General features: G+C 43.5%; 1 protein-coding gene and 1 pseudogene across 8 annotated transcripts in view; both read right to left on the minus strand.

Annotated features, from left to right (window-relative positions):
* Positions 1-22,650, minus strand: part of SPTAN1 (spectrin alpha, non-erythrocytic 1) — an 84,996-nt gene that overhangs the window by 55,376 nt on the left and 6,970 nt on the right. For all 8 annotated transcript variants that reach the window (XM_021674067.2, XM_064377441.1, XM_021674064.2 and 5 more), the window contains exons 2-14: positions 15,785-16,024; positions 13,702-13,827; positions 8,164-8,304; positions 7,633-7,779; positions 6,009-6,142; positions 5,692-5,836; positions 5,460-5,614; positions 4,716-4,851; positions 3,827-3,928; positions 2,240-2,377; positions 970-1,080; positions 313-390; positions 20-175 (exon numbers count right to left, since the gene is read on the minus strand). In XM_021674067.2, the coding sequence (XP_021529742.1) occupies positions 20-175; positions 313-390; positions 970-1,080; positions 2,240-2,377; positions 3,827-3,928; positions 4,716-4,851; positions 5,460-5,614; positions 5,692-5,836; positions 6,009-6,142; positions 7,633-7,779; positions 8,164-8,304; positions 13,702-13,827; positions 15,785-16,021 (1,806 nt within the window). In that variant the 5' untranslated portion in view covers positions 16,022-16,024. The remainder of the gene's footprint in view (positions 1-19; positions 176-312; positions 391-969; positions 1,081-2,239; positions 2,378-3,826; positions 3,929-4,715; positions 4,852-5,459; positions 5,615-5,691; positions 5,837-6,008; positions 6,143-7,632; positions 7,780-8,163; positions 8,305-13,701; positions 13,828-15,784; positions 16,025-22,650) is intronic.
* Positions 19,931-20,061, minus strand: LOC135277260 (U4 spliceosomal RNA; annotated as a pseudogene).

A 22,650-nucleotide genomic window follows, 5' to 3' on the forward strand; every position in this document is an offset into this window, starting at 1 on the left:
AACACTAACAGTACATTACTTTATAAGCTTCATCTGTGGCAGTTTTCATCTTCTCATTGACCCAGCTTTTGAGCTCATCAGAATCACGGAAAAACTGCTGCAAGTGGAAAGAATCGGCTAGCTGGGCCCGGCGACGCATGGCTCTCTCATGAAGGGCATTGCGGCGGCTCAACAGCTGAAAGACAAGAATCCCCTGTGAGTCTCTAGTGTTTACTCCCAAAGGGATGTCCAGTTGAAGAGACTTAACTGCAACATCTTAGAAAAGATATCCATGTACCAAAAAGGAGAAGCATGAAGAACCTATAAACTTACAGCATCTCGGCGAGTGGCCACATCTTCCATTGCATAGTGGTTGTTCTGAATTAGCTTGGTTGCAAATTCATCTAATGCCTAGAAAGATAAAAATTCTTCATTGGTAAACACACTAGTCCCTAGCTTGTCCTCTAGAGAAAAGTAACTGCTGAACAGATCATAAAACACATGAAACTTTAACATAGGTCAAGGGTTTCACCCAAAGGTTGGTGATGACATTTTTCTCATAATTTCGAGATTTTGCTTGATGTTATCAGTCAGGTATCACAAGACTGTGCTACCTCCCTTCCACACTGGAGACATTAGTGTGGCACAATCTCCTGGTGGGGGTCAAATACAGGTTAACAGCTTTCCAAATTCTGATTTTTAAGATGTATTTTCAAAGGGAAGAGTACGTCTTAATATTAACCCCGACCTACTTTTAATGAAGGGTACAAACTTAATGGTTTGGAGGTTTCCGTTAAGTAAATCATTTCATTCTATAACGTTGGGTTATGTCCCTAACAAGATGGCATGTAAACCTTGTGAAAGTTTAAGCACCCACAGGAGTGCTTTACATATGAATCTTTCATCAAATCTGTTCAGAATCCTTCCAGAAAAAGAGATTCTGGCTTACTGTAAGGGTCATCTGAAGGCATTGACAAGTAGGGGTCTTACTGTAATCTTTTCCTCCTGGGCACTGAGGGATTTCTCAAAGTCTTCATGCTTCTTAAGAAGTGCTTCCACACTATCTAAGGAATCTCCCAAGTCTTCATTCAATAGGAACGCCTTGCCAAAGGAAACAAAGTGTTCAGATTAATGTCCTATTCTTTCGATCTTCTTCTTCTTTTTTTTTTTTTTTTGGAGGCAGAGTCTTGCTTTGTTGCCAGACTGGAGTGCAGTGGTGTGATCTCGGCTCACTGCAACCTCTACCTCCTGGGTTCCAGCGATTCTCCTGCCTCAGCCTCCCAAGGCCTAGGACTACAGGCGCACACCACCACACCCAGTTAATTTTTAATTTTTGTATTTTTAGTAGAGACAGGGCTTCATCATGTTGGCCAGGATGGTCTCAATCTCTTGACCTTATGATCCACCTGCCTCGGCCTCCCAAAGTGCTGGGATTACGGGCATGCACCACTGTGCCCAGCCCTTTGATCTTCTAAGAGCAAAGGATATTTTGGCCAAAATACAAAAAGAAGGAAAGAGATTTTACTGCTGTTAAATTTCTAAGATCTCTTCTAGAAAGTCTAAAGTCCTTAATGCAGTAAAGCTAAGCTGGAGGGGGAAAAAAAAATAGAAAGTCTAAAGTCCTTTTGGATTTTCTTAAAATCAATCCGGCCACATCATGAAATCCTCGTTCCACATTCTATTGAAACTTTGCTCATACAGCTTTTGTTGCTTCTATTAGATTTAGATGTTACATAATGCTAAGTTTTTTTTTCCCTTTTCTTTTTTTTTTGTTTTGTGAGACAGGATCTCGGTGTGTTGCACAGGCACCAGTGATGTCATATAATGCTGTTTTTTTCTTTCCTTTTTTTTTTTGTGAGACAAGATCTTGGTCCGTTGCACGGGCACCAGCAATCATAACTTGCTGCCACCTTGAACTTCTGGGCTCAAGGGAAACTCCCATCTCAGCCTTCCAAAGTGCTGGGATTACAGGAGAGTACCGCTGCACCTGGCAATGCTAAGTTCTAAGAAAAAAATATCTTTAATAAAACATTTTACATCACACTAATCTGAAAAACTGAGGCCTTTTCTGAGGGCCTTGCAATCTCAAGCAAGGAGAGATGCTGGCAGAGCTGAGAGAAGCTTGCTTAATTCCCCCTCTTCAACAGATTCAGAACTAAAATGGTACTGATGTCCTAAAACAAAATAAGCAAACTATCGGAGGAGACAAAACACAGGCCCTGCTTCTCCCACCACTGGCAAGGCTTTGCTCACAGATTACCTCCTGCTTGCTCATCCAGTTGTCCACCTGCTCAGTGTCCCGGTAGAAGAGCTGCAGGTCCATGCACTGCTCGTACTGCTGCCTGCGCAGCTCCCACAGCTCCAGCAGTGCTGCTCTCTCCTCAGAAAGGATGGTCAGCTTGGGGGCATAGGAGACATCGTTAGGGAGATGAGGTCAGCCCCAAAGCCACCAAGGCAGACAGAACAGCTACCCAAGAACTCCTAATCCTAGTGCTAATAGGCCTTTTTTCCATTTGCAAAAGGGGAAAAACAACATTCACTTGCGTGAGCATGTTTAATATAAAAGGGATGGCCTATTTTAATTAATCTAGAATTAATTTACTGCTACATGATCACAAATGACTTTAGGTAAAAATGCTAAGTAAACTCCCAGGTAGAAGAAATAGGGCATCCATTGAAAAGTGAGGCACAATAAATGGAGTAGGTACTCTCCACTGAGAACTGTCAACTGAGTGGGTACTCCATAACATATGGAAAATAAATTCAGAAATGCCCTAGACTTTAGGCTCCGAAGCTACTAATGACAAAGTCTGTCTTTGGAACGTCTTCTTTTACTCTATTAAAATTAAAAAATATATAAATCATTATGTATCTAATGTTCCTCAGGCAATTTTATACTCCAAGATACTTCAAAACTTATACACACACAAACACATACATACACACACATATTATTTTATTTTTTTATTTTTATTATTTTTATTTTTGAGACGGAGTTTCGCTCTTGTTACCCAGGCTGGAGTGCAATGGCGCGATCTCGGCTCACCGCAACCTCCGCCTCCTGGGTTCAGGCAATTCTCCTGCCTCAGCCTCCTGAGTAGCTGGGATTACAGGCACGCGCCACCGTGCCCAGCTAATTTTTTGTATTTTTAGTAGAGACGGGGTTTCACCATGTTGACCAGGATGGTCTCGATCTCTTGACCTCGTGATCCACCCACCTCGGCCTCCCAAAGTGCTGGGATTACAGGCTTGAGCCACCGCACCCGGCCTTATTTTATTTTTTTAAGAGACAGGGTCTCACTCTAGTCACTCAGGCTGGAGTGCAGTGTTATAAATCACAGCTCATGATAACCTCGGACTCCTGGGTTCAAGCGATCCTCTCAAGTAGCTAGGACTATAGGCATGTGCCATCATGTCTGGCTAATTTTTAAATTTTTTGTTGAGATGGGGGTCTCACTATCCTGCTCAGGCTGGTCTCCCATTCCTGGCCTCAAGCAACCTTCCTGCCTTGGCCTCGGAAAGTGCTGGAGTTACACCACACCTGGCCTACATATGATTTTATAAAAATTTGTTTTCTCTTTGCTCCAATTCCTAATGCAGGACTCAGCTCCCTAAGAAAAGTCCCCATAAGTAGGAAATGTGCCACACATGCCTCAAATAACAAGGACTGTCTCTCAGGAAATCACACTATACATATACCTTCTTTTTAAATCTCTGCAGAGAAAGGAAAGTTTCTCACATATCATGGTGAATGCGATGTCTGGATATTTAAGGATGAATAATAGCTTTCAGAGACTTAGTGAAAGACATAATTTCCTCCTCAAAAGCTCCATTTCTCTTTTCTTACCTTCTCCCTCACTTCATCTGAGGCGTAATGACCAGCAGCAAGCAGTGCCTGGCCAGATTCATCTGCAGATTTGAAGCTGTCTTCATGAGCATCAATTTCACCCTACCAGGGGAAAAAAGGCATGATTTATGCCCAGCATCTTGCAAAATAAAAATAAGGTGTTGAATTTTACATAAGCATTACATGTCAGACTATGACATCTAAAATGAGGAATAAGATGAAAGATTAGGCCAGGTTTCCTAATACATAATCAGTCTAGGTCATCAAATGTGAGAGTATCACTCACTGATGAAGTCCTTTTCCAAATGTCTTTGCAGGTCACCTGTCATTTGTCAAGGTTTCACATATTCACATGGGTCTCAGCTCTCTTTTGTTCCAGTGCTCTTCTTTGTGCCAAATGGACTTGTTTACTAGATTTTATAGAACCTGGTAGGGTGAGTCCCTCCCCTACCCTCACCATGATCTTCAACATTGCCTCACCTATTTTTGAATTTTTTTTCCTTTCAAATCAGTTTTGGAATCAGCTTATCTCATTGCAAAAAGAAACACACACATACTCATATGCCTGCTGAGCTCCTGAGTAGAACTGCATAAACTGTATATATCCTGGTGGGAATTTACACCTTCACAAAAGATCATTCCATCTGTGCACTAGATAAATCATTCCAAATATTCAGTTTTTATTTAATGCCTTTTAACAAAGTTTTATAGTTTTCTCTACAAATGTCTTTTTTTTTTTTTTTTTTTTTGAGATGGACTCTCACTGTCACCTAGGCTGGAGTGCAGTGGTGTGATTTCAGCTCACTGGAACTTCTGCTGCCTGTGTTCAAGCTATACTGGTACATTATAAACTAAAATCTTCACTTCTGGAACATGCTAGAGATATTACCTTGTGCTCTTGGTGTCTATCTAACAGGGCTTCAGCCCCGGCCACATCATTGGCGAGTTCATCTGCATTGATGAGGGCTTTCATCTCAGTCACCCAGCTGGTGAGGTCACGGAAGTCAGCAAGGAAACGTTGGAGCCTAGGGAAAACCAAAGGAAGTCATTATGTTTCCAACAGAGGTTCCAGTGTGGAAAATGGCCTCCCTAAAGCTCTGAATTCTACGTTCTCAAATGTCTAACAAACTATACAAACTCTAATTCTGAGAAATATGAAATTCTCCCAATCTAGACTATGAAGGAAAGCAAGAGAAGGCTGAAATCAACCCTTTAAAACAGGTTCTGTCCATCACTATAATACGGCCCAATCCTGTCCCACATTTTCAACTTCCTTGTTATTCCCAGGTTCAACACTTGGTTACTAAGAAGCATTCTTTTCCTTTCCAATCCTGGTTTTAATAAGATATTTCATGTGATACTTAAATACTTAAGGGGATATTTCCATTCTATTAAGTCATAATGCAGTGACGCAGAACAGAAGAATTTATGAAGTTGTAAATACTATACATATACTATACACGATACAGTTGTCAGTCTCCAAAGAGAAAGAACATAGTTGAGAAGTGATTTGCATTTGTAGGTGATACCTGACACTTTCATAGAACATAGAACAGACCCTTAACTCTGCTATTCCTGTTTCTCTAATAAGAAGTCAAATAATACTGGTTAAGACCTGGGGGATTATTTGCACCTGTATGAATCATTGAGCCGTGCGTGTCTCTCTGCCGCCAAGGTGCGGATCTGCTCCCAGTTTGTAATCAGTTCCTCTCGCTTCACTTGAATCTGAGTTGCACTCAGAGGGTGGGACTGTTGCAGGCGGTCAGCCTCGGCACACAGGGCTTTGACCTATAAGTGAACTCCGTCAGAACTTTCTCCTGACCCTTGGTAACTTATTTACAGAATCAGCTGCCTGTAAAACCCACCTTGTCCTCTAGAGCAGCAAGATCTCTCTCCAGACCTTCGTGCTTCCGAAGCAGAGCTTGAACACTTGCCAGGTCTCGGCCAAAATCGTCAGAGGCCATTAACTGCTCCTTTTCCTTAATCCAACTGATAGTCTCATCCACATCCCTACAGAACAAAGGCACCAGTTAATCTACAGCAATGACAAATCTCTAGAACTAGGAACATCCCATGGGACCAAGGCCTAGTCAGCCCTGGCAGCTCACCAGCACATGCCCTGTGCTTCACAACACCCCTCCACGTTGAGGCCCATTCCCCAAAGCCCACTCTGGCTTGACACCTGTTAAAGCGCTGAACTTCAGCTGCCCCAAAGAGCTTTCCCTGCCTCTGCAGAGCCAGGCCCTTCAGCCGCTGCCAGGCTGCATTTACTTCATCCTGCTTAGTCTTGATCAGTTCCTCCTCAGGGTGCTGCTCCTAAACAAGGAAGAAAAGAGACTGGATTTGTACACAACTTCTGGCTCCTCCAATTAGTTATCCTGGGGTTGGTTACTTGAAGTATCTTAGCAAATCATCACCATTCTGAAGAGAATCACAACACAAGAAATACTGGTCTACATGATACAAAGTGACCTATAACGCCAAAGAGTTTCTATTTCTTATGTAAAAAGGGGAGATCCATTCTCTATCTTTTGGAGTAGTGTGGTTATTGTATATTGTATAAAGCGGTTATGTGCAAAGTGCCAAAAACCTTTATGTTAATAAATACTTTGGCCACAACTTTGTAGTAGCTTTATCAATGTACCCATCTATCCTAACCGGTTGAAAATTTGGTATTTCAGATATTCATGAGGCTGTTAAGTGTTCCTGTCCATAAACATAATTTTCAGTGCTCAAGAGTTTGTTCCTGGCTTTAGACTGAAGACATTTCTTTTTTTCTTTTTTCAGACATAGTTGCTATGTTGCCCAGGCTGGTCTCAAGTGATTCTGCCTTATCAGCTTGGGTCTGAGTAGAGTAGCTGAGTCTGCAGGCACATGCCACCGCACCCAGCTTAGGAATATTTCTTTAAAAGTATCCTTCACCATCAACCACATTTTGGTGTTTTTAGTTAAAAATATGATGTAAAGTAATAAAGTGAGGCATTTCAGGGTTCTTGAATCTATTCAAAGTACCACGGGTTTGGCCCGACTACTCTTAAGTTCAACCTTGGGAAAACTTAAGGTTTGGAAAGGTAACACATCTGTCAGTGGAAGGGTGAGATATTTCTGAGGAATGCCAGCTATTCTTTCTCGTAATCACTGACCAGATAAAGGAAACAAGTACCAGCCTCTAAGCAGATTTATACATTTAAAATTTGAACCCCCCTCCAAATCAAATTTCTCTAAAAGTAAAAACTCTCTGGTTGCTAGTACTTGATGTCTTTGGAACCCTTTGGACTTGGTAGTGGAAGCAGCTTACAGAACTGTACACGTGGGTACTGGGAAAGGGTTGTTATTCCCTCTTAATGGGCTCCAGCACCAGAGTAGAGAGTCTATTCATAGCAAGGTTCTCCCCGGCTTCCAAGAGAACCCAGGGAAGCTTCAAATCAAAAAGGAAGGCAAAGACCTTATGGCATTGGTGGACATCTGCCAATACTAACTAAGCATTCACCACCACACCCTCGTCTGAGAAACCCTGAGACTCAGCTTCAGCAGCCCAATAAAAGCTTTACCCAGCCCTACCCAAAAGTGGGTGGAAGAAACAGAACAAATGAACTCTGCCCTTTCTGCCCAAGGCAACACGTTAAAAAGCATTTTCCAATTTAGGAGTAATCAGTGTTGTGCCTTACATCTAAACAAAACTCTTAGACATGCTTACAAAAACTTGCTCACTCAGAAATTAGGGTACCAATTAAAATTTTCTCCTGAATATACCAAAAAGTTAACATAATAATATTGTAAGAAACACATACCACTTTGCTATTTACCTGAATGAGTTTGGCAGCAAACTGGTTCACTTCATTAACTCTTTCTTCATGAGCAGCCATATCTGTTTGAAACTCTTCAAATTTCTTCTGTAAAACCTCTACATGCTCCAGATCCTGGCCCAGCTCTTCAGAAGTAACAATTGCTTCCTATTCAGGGACCATGAGAGAGCCAGAATGACCAACCAACATTTGTTAACAATGGTTTCCAGAAACAGGAAACAGACACATTAGGGATGGAACCATGTTAGCTTTAATGGATACGGTTCACTGCGTGGTTTGTGATTTTAGTTCCTCCCATAGAAAGTTAAGAGATTCAGCTCACAGCATTTCTGTCTCAGCAACTCCAGGCTTCAGAGTTGTATACAGAATAGCAAACACCTAGAGAGTGGCTGGAGAAACAGCAATCCCACTTCCACCCTTTCACTTAAAAAGACCATATCTGAGCTAACATTGGTTCTCGCTACAGATCACTGAGGAGTCTCTTCCCTTTCTTTGAGTAAAGCTTAGCAAACCTTCCTTCCTGAAACATGCCTTATCATTGATCCAGTCCATCACGTCCTCACATTCTCGTAAATACTGCACCAACTTCTGGGCCTGCAGCAGTTTGATTCCTTTCTCTCGCATCTTCTCCAAAAGTAATTCCCACTGACGGTGCAGCTCCATCAAACGAGTCTGGAAGTTTCAAATCAGATTTTACATCAGATCACAACTGGCTCTGTGGGATCTGGCTCTTCCACAGAGTTCAAACAAGTTAGAGACCTTATGGAGCTCTGAATAAAAATCTTTTAAAAAGATAATTCCTAAATGGAGAGGAAATAGTAAATTTAATCGGGAACAGGGAAAAGTTCGCAGTTCACAATGGTTTAGTGGTTTTCTTTTTTTTTTTTTTTTGAGACAGAGTCTCGTACTGTCACCCAGGCTGCCAGGCTGTATAGTACAGTGGCACAATCTCGGTTCACTGCAATCTCCGCCCCCTGGGTTCAAGCAATTCTCCTGCATCAGCCTCCCAAGTAGCTGGGATGACAGTCAAGCGCCACTACACCCAACTAAATTTTTTTTGTATTTTTAGTAGAGACGGGGTTTCACGATGTTGGCCAGGATGGTCTCGAGCCCCTGACCTTATGATCCACCCAGCTCGGCCTCCCAAAGTGCTGGGATTACAGGCGTGAGCTACCACACCTGGCCTTAGTGGTTTTCAAGTTACAAAAATCACTGGCCTTTCACAGGTAGATTTACTCTAGTTTACATCAGGAAAATCATTATTATATATATTATTAATTATATCTTTTTATTTCATCTATTTATAATTATATTTATGACATATTTATCTTTTATAGTTATATATTTTAGTATTATATAATAGGTACATGATTGATATTATTAATTATTGTTAAATTATTAGAGTAGAATTCCCAATCCAGAAGACTATTGAGGAAGGAAAGATGAGGAATTAATGTGTAAACTGAGCTGAAATTACTGAAGGATGTATTCCAAATTCATGGAGATAAAGGGAAAAAAAACAAACAAAAGGTCCTATAGGCATCATCAATGTAAAGATTATAAGGCACAACAGGAAAATCTTGGTCTAAAAGTAGAAAAGGGCTGGGTGGTGGCTCACGCCTGTATTCCCAACACTTTGGAAGGCAGAGGCAGGTGAACCACAAGGTCAGGAGTTCAAGACCAGCCTGGCCAACACGGTGAAACCCGTCACTACTAAAAATACAAAAATTAGCCGGGTGTGGTGGCATGCACCTATAATCCCAGCTGCTCAGGAGGCTGAGGCAGGGGAATTGCTTAAACCCAGGAGGCAGAGGCTTCAGTGAGCAGAAATCATGCTACTGCACTCCAGCTCTGGACAACAGAGCAAGACTCCAACTCGGAAAAAAAAAAAGTAGAAAAGATGGGGTCCTGAAAAGTTATCAGCTATCAAAAAGGATCCCTAATAGAAAAAATTTTGGACCTTCTATGAAAAGACAGTTTGTGGTACATCTCAAGTGAGGTTTACTTCACCCAAGTGGCAGCCACAGGGTCAAACATATTCACTTCCCAGCATCTTTAGGTTCTCGTAACACAGGCCCAGTAAGGACTTTACAGGAATTGGAGGAAACTGATAATCAATTCAAGCTTAGATGATGCATTCTGGTATTCCAATCCAATCTCAATGCCTTGATTATGCCTACCCAAGATACTGGGAGTTTCTGTACAACACTGATAGAAGTAAAACAAACAAAAAGATTTAAACACTAACAGAAAAGAAGTCTGGGATCCACCCATGATTGAGATCCACACCTAGCAAAATAAAAACTTGAAAACCAGGAGACAGTCAACATGGGTGGATTATCTTAGAAACAAGTGTAGATGTTTTATTGGAAAGGAGAAAGCAGCAGACGAATACATGCTCACACAATTCACTTTCACTACTGTTGATAAAACTGTGACCCCACACTGAGAAGAAAGTGAAAGGCACTCCAAAGCAAGGGGGAGAAGGCAACCAACAGCAAGTCAATACTCCACCTACTCGGATGTGGGACCCGATGTGGGTGGCGGTGACTATGGGGCGCCACGCTGTCCGGTATGGTGTGAAAGTCTAAACCAGTGACAGACAGGTTATCCAGGACACAGACATGCCCTCACACGCCACCCACCTTCCTCTGCTACCACCACCTGCCAAACTAAGGTACTGAGTTAGGGGACCAAACAAATGACCAAGCCAAGATCACCATAGGAACTATGAGCATGAAAGTACGTATTAAATAAGAGCTCCTGCCCAAATTAAAAATGAGGCCACAGAAAACTAGAGAAAATCCTCTCACATTCAAGTCAACTGTCCATCTCACATATTTCATTTTTACCCCCTCAAGGAAAGAACTAGGGCAAGGCCTGTCCCAGTACTGGAACCATTTCCTATTGCTGATGTTGTAAATACTGCAGGTTGGAGAGTCCAGCTTCACAGGCTTACTATTATTTGAGAGTGTAAGTGGCAGGGAGGCAGATGTGCTTCATAAATACATGGAAAGTTGACGGGGTGGAGAAGCCTGGTTCTGACTCAGGTAGATTTCTCAACAGGGACATAAGCAAGCAACAGGAGCCTTCAGAGAAGCAGATGGTGAAAACATTAAGTAAAGAAGATAGGAATGAAGTTCAGGTTGGAAAAACAAAGCAAATAGTTTGGGTGCAGTGGCTCACGCCTGTAATCCCAGCACTTTGGGAGGTTGAGGCAGGTAGATTGCTTGAGCTCAGGAGTTCAAGACCAGCCTGGGCAACATGGCAAGACCCCGGTCTCTACTAAAAATACAAAAAAATAGCAAAGTGGGGTGGTGTGTTCCTGTGATCCCAGCTACTCGGGAGGCTGAGGTGGGTGAATCACTTGAGCCTGGGGGTGGAGGTTGCAGCTAGCCGAGATTGTGCCACTGACTCCAGCCTGGGTGTCAGAGCAAGACTCTGTCTCAAAAAAAAAAAAAAAAAAAATTAAAACAAATAGTTGTGGCCGGGTGCGGTGGCTCACGCCTGTAATTCCAACACTTTGGGAGGCCGAGGCGGGTGGATCACGAGGTCAAGAGATCAAGACCATCCTGGTCAACATGGTGAAACCCCGTCTCTACTTAAAAAAATACAAAAAATTAGCTGGGCACGGTGGCGCGTGCCTGTAATCCCAGCTACTCGGGAGGCTGAGGCAGGAGAATTGCCTGAACCCAGGAGGCGGAGGTTGCGGTGAGCCGAGATCGCGCCATTGCACTCCAGCCTGGGTAACAAGAGCGAAACTCTGTCTCAAAACAAAAAACAAAACAAAACAAAAAAACAAATAGTTGTGACTGGAGAAAGAAGGGGATAGATATATTCCAGTTCAGTCATCTATCAACTGTACGACTTTTGGCAAGTTAATCAAACTCTCTGAGCCTCAGTTTCTACTCTTCTGTAATAGGGAAATAATGGCCACTTTGCAAATTTATTGTGAAGATTAGAGATTAGCAAAGAATCTGGACATAAATAGCTCCTAATACCTATTCAACAAACTATATTTAATAGGTTTTGGTTTTATTTATTTTTGAGATGGATTTTAGCTCTTGTTGCCCAAGCTGGAGTGCAATGGCGTAATCTCAGCTCACTGCAACCTCTGCCTCCTGGGTTCAAGGGATTCTCCTGCCTCAGCCTTCCAGGTAGCCGGGATTACAGGTGTGTGCCACCACGCCTGGCTAATTTTTTATATTTTTAGTAGATATGGGGTTTCATCATGTTAGCCAGGCTGGTCTTGAACTCTTGACTTCAGATGATCTGCCCGCCTCAACCCTGTAAAGTGCTGGGATTATAGGCGTGAGACACTGTGCCTGACTTTTTTTTTTTTTTTGAGACAGTCTTGCTCTGTTGCCTAAGCTGGAGTGGTACAATCATGGCTCACTGCAGCTTTGACCTCCCAGGCTCAAGCGATCCTCCTACCTCAGCCTCCCAGGAGCTGAGACTACAGGTGTGCACTACCACACACTGCTAATTTTTAATTTTTTGGTAGAGACTAGGTCTCACTATCTTGCCCAGGCTGGTTTTGAACTCCTGAGTTCAAGTGATCCTCCTGCCTTGGCCTTGGCCTTGGCCTCCCAAAGTTCTGGGATTACAGGTGTGAGCCACCATGCTTGGCCAGTTAACAATATTGGTAATGTTGCTTTAATAAGCCACCTAAACAGGGCAGAGGGTACTAATAGACATGAATAAAGTCAGTTTTGGGTCCTCCTCCTTTCCTCCTTAATTACTGAAGCCAAACACTTGATCTATTTCTAATGTTCTCCATCGGTAAGCTGGTTACATATACTACTACAGAGCTGCCTCATTCACTCTGGGAAAACAACTTCTGTCAAGGAAATAATAAGGCATGCTGATTTCATTTACTGTAAGACTATGACTGTATATAAAATAGTGGGAAGATGGCCAGATAAATATCTGTATTTAATCACAGACAAATATTACACTGCCTGAATGGGTTAAATGTTATTAGTCACATGACATCTGGAATTCACTTTTATTTCCTATTTATAATCATTATTAGTGATAGTTAATAATTATTCCTCATACATCTTAGGGCCAATTGCAAGTCCTTAATATGAGACTGCAGAGTATTGCCAAGCAAACGTGAGAAAACAATATTTATTGTTGAAAACGACTAGACTGGATCCTCAGTGAATGAAACCTCCACACAGTTCAGGCAAGAGTTTGGGACAAAACAGTTCTAGCTGGGCTTAAGGGTGCAGCTTTCATTTAAATCTTCAGGACTGCTTTGACAGGTGAAGAACTAGACGAGGCTAGGCCTCAGTGAAATGTGGCTTTGGATGACAAAGAAACAAAGAGAACACACAGCTAGACATGATGTAAATCAAAGACAGACAAGTGCATCCAGTTATAAGAAACTCAATGTGCACACTTCACTGTCAAGAGGTTTGTTTTCCCTTAATATCTTGGTACTAGAAATGTGAAACAAAGCGGAGAAAGATCAATTACTATCTCAGCTCCAAAAAACTGGCACTAAAATAAGTAGACCAAAGAGTTCGAGGACTCTTGCCTCAAAGTCAGTCCCAGCACCACGGTCATTGACCAACAAGTGCCATAAATCATTCCTTAGAGCTGGAGCTTTAACGGGCTTGCTGCCTAGACCTCAGTAAACCCCTCCCAGGGCAAGCCGAGATTCCAGACAGCAAGCTTTCCCACAGATAATCTTCTTCATAGTGTCTGTGGCTGTTTCTATTTATCTTTGGTAATTCGCCAACTTCATTAACAGGCTGTCCCATCTCATTGCCATTTATAAATGTCAGAGTTAACTTACAATTTTCTTTAAAGTATAATCACATTCTAATTTGTTCTACAAAAGGGGTATTAATTTCCTCACTGAGTATACAAATACTTGCTTATACTCATGCTAAGTCATATTACAAAGGCAGAATTGGGTAACTTTTTTAGGAGACTTCATAAATTCTTTTAAAAGCTAGAAAAGTGTATCTTTTGGGGAACCCAAACTGACAGGTATGCACGAATCTATAATGCTCCACCCAGATGAAGCCATCCATACCATAAGCCATTCATACTCACCCGTATGGTTTCAGATGCAAAATGCCCTTCTGAGATCATCAGGTTTCCAGTTTCATCCAGCTTAACAATGGCTCCTGAGTTGGCCTGCACTTCAGCTTCAAAGGCTTGATGCTTCTGAAGCTTTCCCTGTTGGTGGACCTTGAAGTGAGCCTCAGATGCAACCACACAGCATCAGCATTTTGTCCTTTGTTCCCTGTTCCCCATGTTCCTCCCCTCCTCAATCCTGCTCCCTCTAGCTAGGGACACATCACTTGGCACCTTGCCCATTCTCTACCTGCCCAACTCCTCAAATACTCTGACTGCATTTTTCCTGGCCTTCTAAAAGCCTGGCTAGTGAGGGCCATCAATGGTCCTCACTCACTGTTGAGGACTAACATTGTCAATGGAAGATGCTATAAAATATCCTATTAATAATTTTTTTTTTTTTGCTATCAGAAAATTAGGCTTTATGTGAACATCCAGTCCCTTCTAGAAATACAGAGCCATACTAACAGTTTTCTTAGCACTCAGTGCTTACTCTTGAAAAATCCATCCATATTCACTCACACGAGACTTACTTTCTTTTTTTTTTTTCTTTTTTTGAGACGGAGTTTCACTCTTGTTACCCAGGCTAGAGTGCAATGGCACAATCTCGGCTCACCGCAACCTCCGCCTCCCAGGTTCAAGCAATTCTCCTGTCTCAGCCTCCCGAGTAGCTGGGACTACAGGCGCGCCACCATGCCCAGCTAATTTTTGTATTTTTAGTAGAGACAGGGTTTCACCATGTTGACCAGGATGGTCTCGATCTCTTGACCTCGTGATCCACCCGCCTCGGCCTCCCAAAGTGCTGGGATTACAGGCGTGAGCCACCACGCCTGGCCGGAGACTTACTTTCACTTGCTTTAGAGGCCAGACTCTTTGACCGTGCCCACACTCCATTTCTCAATACTTCTTTTTCATCAAATATTAAGATGGGAAGGGGCCTGCCAGGCAGGGATTGTACCTAAAAGCAGTGTTCTTCATTAACTTCTTAGGTTACTGTAGTAAATTTTTTCTAGTTAAAAAACTATGGGCCCAACTACTGTTCCACTTGCTACCAAAACAATTTTCTTTAAAAATCTTTCACCAAAATTAATGAGAAGAAAGGCTTTCCCTTTTTTAAAAATTTTTTGGGACAGAGTCTCACTCTGTCGCCCAGGCTGGAGTGCAGTGGCATCTACCTTGGCTCACTGCAACGTCCGCCTCCCAGGTTCAAGCAATTCTCCTGCTTCACTTCCTGAGTAGCTGGAACTATAGGTGCCCACTACCATGCCCAGCTAATTTTTGTATCTTTAGTAGAGATGGGGTTTCACTATATTGGTCAGGCTGGTCTTGAACCCCTGACCTCGTGATCCACCTTCCTTGGCCTCCCAAAGTGCTAGGATTATAGACGTGAGCCACCGAGCCCGGCAAGGCTTTCCCTTTTCATAAAAAAGTTTTGGCCAGGTGCAGTGGCTCACGCCTGTAATCCTAGCACTTTGGGAGGCCAAGGCAGATGGATCACCTGAGGTTAGGAGTTCAAGACCAGCCTGGCCAACATGGCAAAACCCCATCTCTACTAAAAATACAAAAATTAGCTGGGCATGGTGGCGGGCGCCTGTAATCTCAGCTACTCGGGAGGCTGAAGCTAGAGAATCACTTGAACCTGGGAGGCAGAGGTTGCAGTGAGCTGAGATCATGACATTGCACTCCAGCCTGGGTGACAAGAGCGAAACTCTGTCTCAAAAAAAAACAAAAGCAAAAACAAAACAAAAAAAACCCTCATTCTGAAAGATTAACCCAGAACTTCCCTGAAAAATGTTTAACGATCACCAGTGGTATCAAAGCAGAGGTTTGAGAACCATCAGTTTAAAGCATCCAGAAAAGGTAATTAATGCCTGTAAGATTCCACATTCACCCTCACTAATACAATAAGGGAAAACATTTGAGTTTGTCCTTCCTCATTATATTCTTTTTGCTGTCCAGTCTCTCAAGGTCATAATTAAGTAACTTTCCTTGTCTGATTTTTGGGTAAGAACATTTGGGCTCTTGAAATTTGGAAGGAATCCCAGGAGATCAGACATACCTGCAAGTTGGTTGGGTCTTTATAATTATCATCAGATGCAATCTGAAGTTTTTCCTGAATCCATTTCTCCAGCTCTTCAGCATCTCTTTGAAAGAACTGGAATCGATAGGAATCTTCCAGCTTCTGACGCCTAAGGGTTGAGAGCTCCTTGAAGCGGTGGTATCGGTCTAAGACCTGCTGCCGCCTCTCCTGGATGTCCTCTGCTGTTTCCAGCACTTTGACCCCACTTGGGTCCATTTTCTGAAAAGACAGAATGCCCTGAGATAAATCCCAACAGCCACCAAAATAGATTAAAAGCAATTAGCCTCTCTGAAGGAAAGAAAGAATTATCAGATAAACCCAGCAGACAAATGAATTGAGAAGACAGCCCCTTCTTAAGAACAATGAAGCCCAGATCCTATTCCTTTATTAAAAATGGCCATCTGTTCCCCTGCAACACCAACCTACATAGGGCCCTCACAAAATGCCTAACTCACATGGCAAGGAAACCAAGTGAAAACTATGAATGGGAGAACTATGACTTATACTATCAATTCTAGTATAAACCATAGTTTGTACTAGTATAAATTAATTCTAGTATAAACCATAGTTTACATCTAGTATAAAGGCTTCGAGGACTCAGAGAAAACAGCAGCAACTGTGGTATTCAAAGAATTATTGATGAATCCATTCAGAAGTCCTTTCAGGCAAGGAGTGTGGTGGCTCATGCCTGTAATCCCAACACTTTGGGAGGCTGAAGTGGCGGACTGCTTGAGACTCCAGAAGTTCAAGACCAGCCTGGGCAACAAGGTGAAATACCGTCTCTACTAAAAATACAAAAAAATAGCTGGGCATGGTGATGTGTGCCTGTGGTACGAGCTACTCAGGAGGCTAAGGCAAGAAGATCACTTAAGCCTGGGAATTTGAGGCTGCAGTGAGCCATCATTGCACTAGTGCACTCTGGCCTGGGTTACAAAACAAAACAAAAACCTAAAACAAAGAATATGCCACTTTAGGCCAGGTGCGGTAGCTCATGTCTATAATCCCAGCACTTTGGGAAGCGGAGGTGGGTGGATCATGAGGTTAGGAGTCTGAGACCAGCCTGACCAACATGGCGAAATTTCATCTCTACAAAAATACAAAAATTATTGGGCATAGTGGTGCGCGCCTGTAATCCCAGCTACTCAGGAGGCTAAGGCAGGAGAATCACTTGAACTTGGGAGACAGAGGTTGCAGTGAGCCGAGATTGCACCATTGCACTCCAGCCTGACCAACAGAGTGAGACTCTGTCTCAAAAAAATATATATATATATATAGATCATTCGCGGTGGCTCACGCCTGTAATCTCAGCACTTTGGGAGGCCGAGGTGGATGGATCACCTGAGGTCGGGAGTTCGAGACCAGACTGACCAATGTGGAGAAACCCCATCTCTACCAAAAATAGAAAATCAGTTGAACATGGTGGCACAAGCCTGTAATTCCAGCTACTCTGGAGGTTGAGACAGGAAAATCGCTTGAACCCGGGAAGCAGAGGTTGCAGTGAGCCAATATCGCACCATTGTACTCCAGCCTGGGCAACAAGAGCAAAACTCTGTCTCAAAAAAAAAAAAAGAATATGCCATTTTATCCTCCAACTAATTAAGGAACACAGAAGGAAACAGGCATACATTAATGCCAAAAAGCTTCTAAATTTGTCAGTAGCATACGACCTTGCACTAGCCACGTTCCCACTTCATGCCTCAATTTCTTAGAGTGACTAAAAATGTCAGGAAAAATGACATAGTCTCAAGTCTCTTCACACTTTACAATTACAGTCTATAGAGAGGTTTGTGGGTTCAGTAAGGAAGCAGACCAGATAAGCCTGCTGGTCCCTTCCAGCTATTGTTCTACAATGTATAAAAGGTATAAAATTGTGTTACCCTGGAAACATCTGGGAGTTCTTTCCTTTATCCTGTCGCCTATTCCAAGGCAGAAAAGGGTGAGTAGGCTAAGGGTTAGGAATGAAACCTGTCAAGAGTGCTACCCTATATCCAGCTGGCAGGTAAACAGCAGGAGATGGCTGAGGTTAGGATTTCTAGCTAGTGCTTCAGCTCTGTAGGGATTCAAGCAGTTCTCAGTGGTGGTGGGAAGGCACTGTCTGCGCCTGATCAGCTCTGAAGACTGCCTTTCTAAAAGACCATCTTCCTGGGAAAGTGTAGATGAGGTGTTTTTAGCCATATCACCATTCTTTTGAAATTATTCTCCACATATCAACCATGTATTTTTGTTGTATTATTGTTTTTCCACAGTCCAAAATTTTTATACTATAAAAAGAAACATTCTTCCCAGCACTTTGGGAGGCCGAGGCGGGTGGATCACAAGGTCAAGAGATCGAGACCATCCTGGTCAACATGGTGAAACCCCATCTCTACTAAAAATACAAAAAATTAGCTGGGCACGGTGGCACATGCCTGTAATCCCAGCTACTCAGGAGGCTGAGGCAGGAGAATTGCCTGAACCCGGGAGGCGGAGGTTGCGGTGAGCCGAGATCGCACCATTGCACTCCAGCCTGGGTAACAAGAGCGAAACTCCGTCTCAAAAAAAAAAAAAAAAAAAAAAAGAAACATTCTTTGCCATGCCACTCCAAACCCTTTATGGCTCCCTTCTGGCAGAGGAAAGAACCCACCTCTTGAGCAGGACCTTCACAACATGGCCCAAAATGCCTGCCTAGTACCATCTCTTACCCATGCCTCCTACCCTCTTGGGGGATAGAAATATTCTTTCTGCTCCAAAATATGTAATTCCCTTGAAAACTCCAAGCCATGTGCACATGCTTCCTTTGTCTAGAATGTCCTATGACTCTTCTCTGCCTGGATAACACCTATTTACTTTTATCTCAACACCCAGCTGAAATGAGTAAACTGCAGGATCCTGACTCTTTACTAAACTGTACCCAATGTTCCTTCCTTCCCTCCTTCTCAGATGTAATAACACTTCTCTTTAGATTTGCAAAGCACTTGTACACACGTCCTAAGGCATGATTAGACTGAGCAACCTAATCTTTATATCCCTGATATTTTTTTATTTATTTTGAGACAGGGCCTTGCTTTGCTGCCCAGGCTGTAGTGCAATCATGGCTCACTGTAACCTCGACCTCCTGGGTTCAAGTGATCCTTCCACCTCAGCCTCCCAAGTAGCTGAGATTATGGGTGCAAACCATCACGACTGGCTAATTTTTAAAATTTTTTGTAAAGATAGGGTTTTGCTATGTTGCCTAGGCTGGTCTTGAACTCCTGGGCTTAAATGATCTTTCCACCTTGGCCTTCCAAAGTACTAAGATTACAGGGGTAGGCCGGGCGCGGTGGCTCACGCCTGTAATCCCAGCACTTTGGGAGGCCGAGGCAAGTGGATCACGAGGTCAAGAGATCGAGACCATCCTGGTCAACATGGTGAAACCCCGTCTCTACTAAAAATACAAAAATACTAGCTGGGCACGGTGGCGTGTGCCTGTAATCCCAGCTACTCAGGAGGCTGAGGCAGGAGAATTGCCTGAACCCAGGAGGCGGAGGTTGCGGTGAGCCGAGATCGCGCCATTGCACTCCAGCCTGGGTAACAAGAGCGAAACTCCACCTCAAAAAAAAAAAAAAAAAAAAAAAAAGATTACAGGGGTAAGCCACCATGTAGGGCTCTGCATCCCTGCTATCTAGCATACAGAGGTCATTAAGAAATGTTGGTTGAATAGGCTAGTTGCCATGGTTCACATTTGCAATCCTGGCACTTGGGGAGGCTGAGGTGGGCAAATTGCTTGAGCCCAGGGATTGAAGAACAGCCTAGGTAACATGGCAAAACCCCGGCTCTAAAAAAAAAAAAAATTAGCCAGGTGTGGTGGCATGCACCTGTAGTCGTACTACTGCACTCCAGCCTGTGTGATGAAATGAGACCCGGTCTCAAAAAAAAAAAAAAAAAAAAGAAAGAAATGTTGGTTGAATAAGTGATCAAGTTGATGCTGAGTGTTGCAGCTGCTATGCAGCAGACCTGAATTCATTTGTAAGGGTTAGGGAGAGAGGTCCACAACGAATCTTTCAGTTCCCATATTGCAAAACTGGAATTCTATCCAGGTAAGTGCTAGATTCATGGCAAGAATGGCAAATAAAGAATGTGCTGACTAAAGCTACACAACTAGGTGTCAACCTAATGACTAAACCTGAATTAGTCACATGGTAGTATACTCTGAGAAAGTGGCTGCCTTTTTTTTCAATTAGCAATAATCGCACCTCGGATAAACCTCATTGGCTACGATACTGCCACTGCGCAAAGCTGGCTGCCTTTTTAAAAAATTTTTGGCAGGGTCTCATTCTGTTGCCCAGGCTGGAATGGCAGTGGTACAATCTCGGCTCACTGCAATCTTGCCTCCTGGGCTCCAGCGATCCTCCTGCCTCAGCCTCCCGAGTAGCCAGGACTACAGGTGGATGCCACCACACCTGGGTAATTTTTACATTTTTTGTACAGATGTGGTTTCACCGTGTTGCCCAGGCCAGTCTCAAACTTCTGGACTCAAGTGATCCACCCTCCTTGGCCTCTCAGAGTGCTGGGATTACTGGCATGATCCACTGCACTGGCCTATTTTCTATTCTTAAAACAGACATCAAGTCCTTAAAACCAAAAACTGGGGGTGACTGTGGAAAGTTGATGTCTGCTCAGAGCAGTTTCTGTAATAGTATTTAATGAAAACAGGCAGTTCTAGTTTACACTGCTGCCCTAAGTCTGTCAGCCTGCTTTGGGGAAGGCTGATTTCTGATGAGGATCCTGACAAGGATCACTATCATCACCAGCCACAATGACTAGAAGTTAAAACTGACTTCACTCAGTCACCTTCCAGTTGTCTCCTCCGGCCCTGTCTCACATCAAACTCCCTCACCAACCCCAATTACAGGGCCTGGACAGGGTCCACTGCAAAGCTCAAAAAGTTCCCTTTGCCAGGAGTACGCTCTTCTTTCCCACTCTCAACCCTACCATTTAACATCATACAGATCTCTCTGAGTCCAAAGCATATGCCTCGTCCTCTATGAAGTCCTTCTGAATCAGATGTCTCCACTCCCTGACCACCACTATCATTCATCTTACAACACTGCCACATTCTGCCATGAAATTATTTTGTTCTCCCTACCACACTCATAAGCTCTTTAAGGAACTATAAAGAACACCATATTTTACTCTTACTCTCTGGGCACAGAACTCAGAACTTGGCACATATTATAGATTCAGTTATATTCAGAGCTTGCTAGTCGGGAGACAGGTAATCTAGTAAGCAAGTTGCAGAGCCCAGGGTGACCTGGGATCCTCTGGTTCCCAGAACGGCACACTAGAACCAGTGATTTTTTTTTTTTTTTGAGATGGTGTTGCCAGGCTGGAGTGAGATGGCACAATCTCGGCTCACTGTGACCTCCGCCTCCTAGGTTCAAGCGATTCTCCTGCCTCAGCCTCCTGAGTAGCTGGGATTACAGGCATGTGCCACCATGCCAGGCTAATTTTGTATTTCTAGTAGAGATAGGGTTTCTCCATGTTGGTCAGACTGGTCTCGAACTCCAGACATCAGGTGATCTGCTTGCCTTGGTCTCCCAAATTGCTGGGATTACAAGCATGAGCCACCACGCCTGGCTAAACCAGTGATTTTTAACATGATTAGAGTTGACATATTCTTTACTGATGGCTGTTTGGCTATTTATTAGTTTCTTTCACTCTGTTTTTTTTTTTTGGAGACGGAGTCTTACTCTTTTGCTCAGGCTGAAGTGCAGCGATGCTCTCTCGGCTCACTGCAACCTCTGCCTCCTGGGTTCAAGCGATCCTCCTATGTCAGCCTCCCGATAGCTGGGATTACAGGCACCCACCACCACACCCGGCTAATTCTTGTATTTTTGTAGAGATGGGGTTTCACCATGTTGGCCAGGCTGGTCTTGAACTGACCTCAGGTGATCTGCCTGCCTTGGCCTCTCAAAGTGCTGGGATTACAAATGTGAGCCACTGCACCCAGTCTTTACTCCCTCTTTATTAGTTACTTTTCACATACCCACTTTGGAGTGAAAAAACAGTGAGGCAGGCACAGTGGCTCACACCTGTAATCCCAATACTTCGGGAGGCCAAGGCAGGCGGATCACCTAAGGTCAGGAGTTTGAGGCCAGCCTGGCCAACATGGTGAAACTCCATTCTACTAAAAATACAAAAATTAGCTGGGTGTGGTGGCACATGCCTGTACTCCCAGCTACTCAGGAGGCTGAGGCAGAAGAATTGCTTGAGCCAAAGAGGTGGTTTGCAATGAGCCGAGATCAAGCCTTGTAATACAGCCTGGACAGGCGTGGTGGCTCATGCCTGTAATCCTAGCACTTTGGAGGCAGAAGTGGGTGGATTGCCTGAGCTTGGGAGTTTGAGACCAACCTGGGAAACATGGTGAAATCCCATCTCTACTAAAATACAAAAAATTAGCCGGACGTGGTGGCATGCGCCTGTAATCCCAGTTATTGGGGAGGCTGAGGCTGGAGAATTGCTAGAATCCGGGAGGCAGAGGTTGCAGTGAGCCGAGATCATGCCACTCCAGCCTGGGTGACAGAGCAAGACTCTCTCTCTTAAAAAAAAAAGGGTGAGGTGGATGTATTAATCATTTTTTAAAAATCAAAATTATTTAAGATTGAGTCTTAGTAAACAATTAGGGTTAGAATCATTTATTTATATAATTCCTTTGTTCTCAACCCTCAGGAAACAGATAGGGCCAGGCATGGTGGCTCACGGCTGTAATCCCAGCACTTTGGCAGGGCAAGGTGAGTGGATCACAAGGTCAAGAGATTGAGACCATCCTGACCAACATGGTGAAACCCTGTCTCAACTAAAATACAAAAATTAGCTGGGTGCGGAGG

Source organism: Aotus nancymaae, unplaced genomic scaffold (assembly GCF_030222135.1).
Source record: "Aotus nancymaae isolate 86718 unplaced genomic scaffold, 86718_ANA_hifiasm-v0.15.2.pri h1tg000003l, whole genome shotgun sequence".
Classification (NCBI taxonomy): Eukaryota; Metazoa; Chordata; class Mammalia; order Primates; family Aotidae; genus Aotus; species Aotus nancymaae.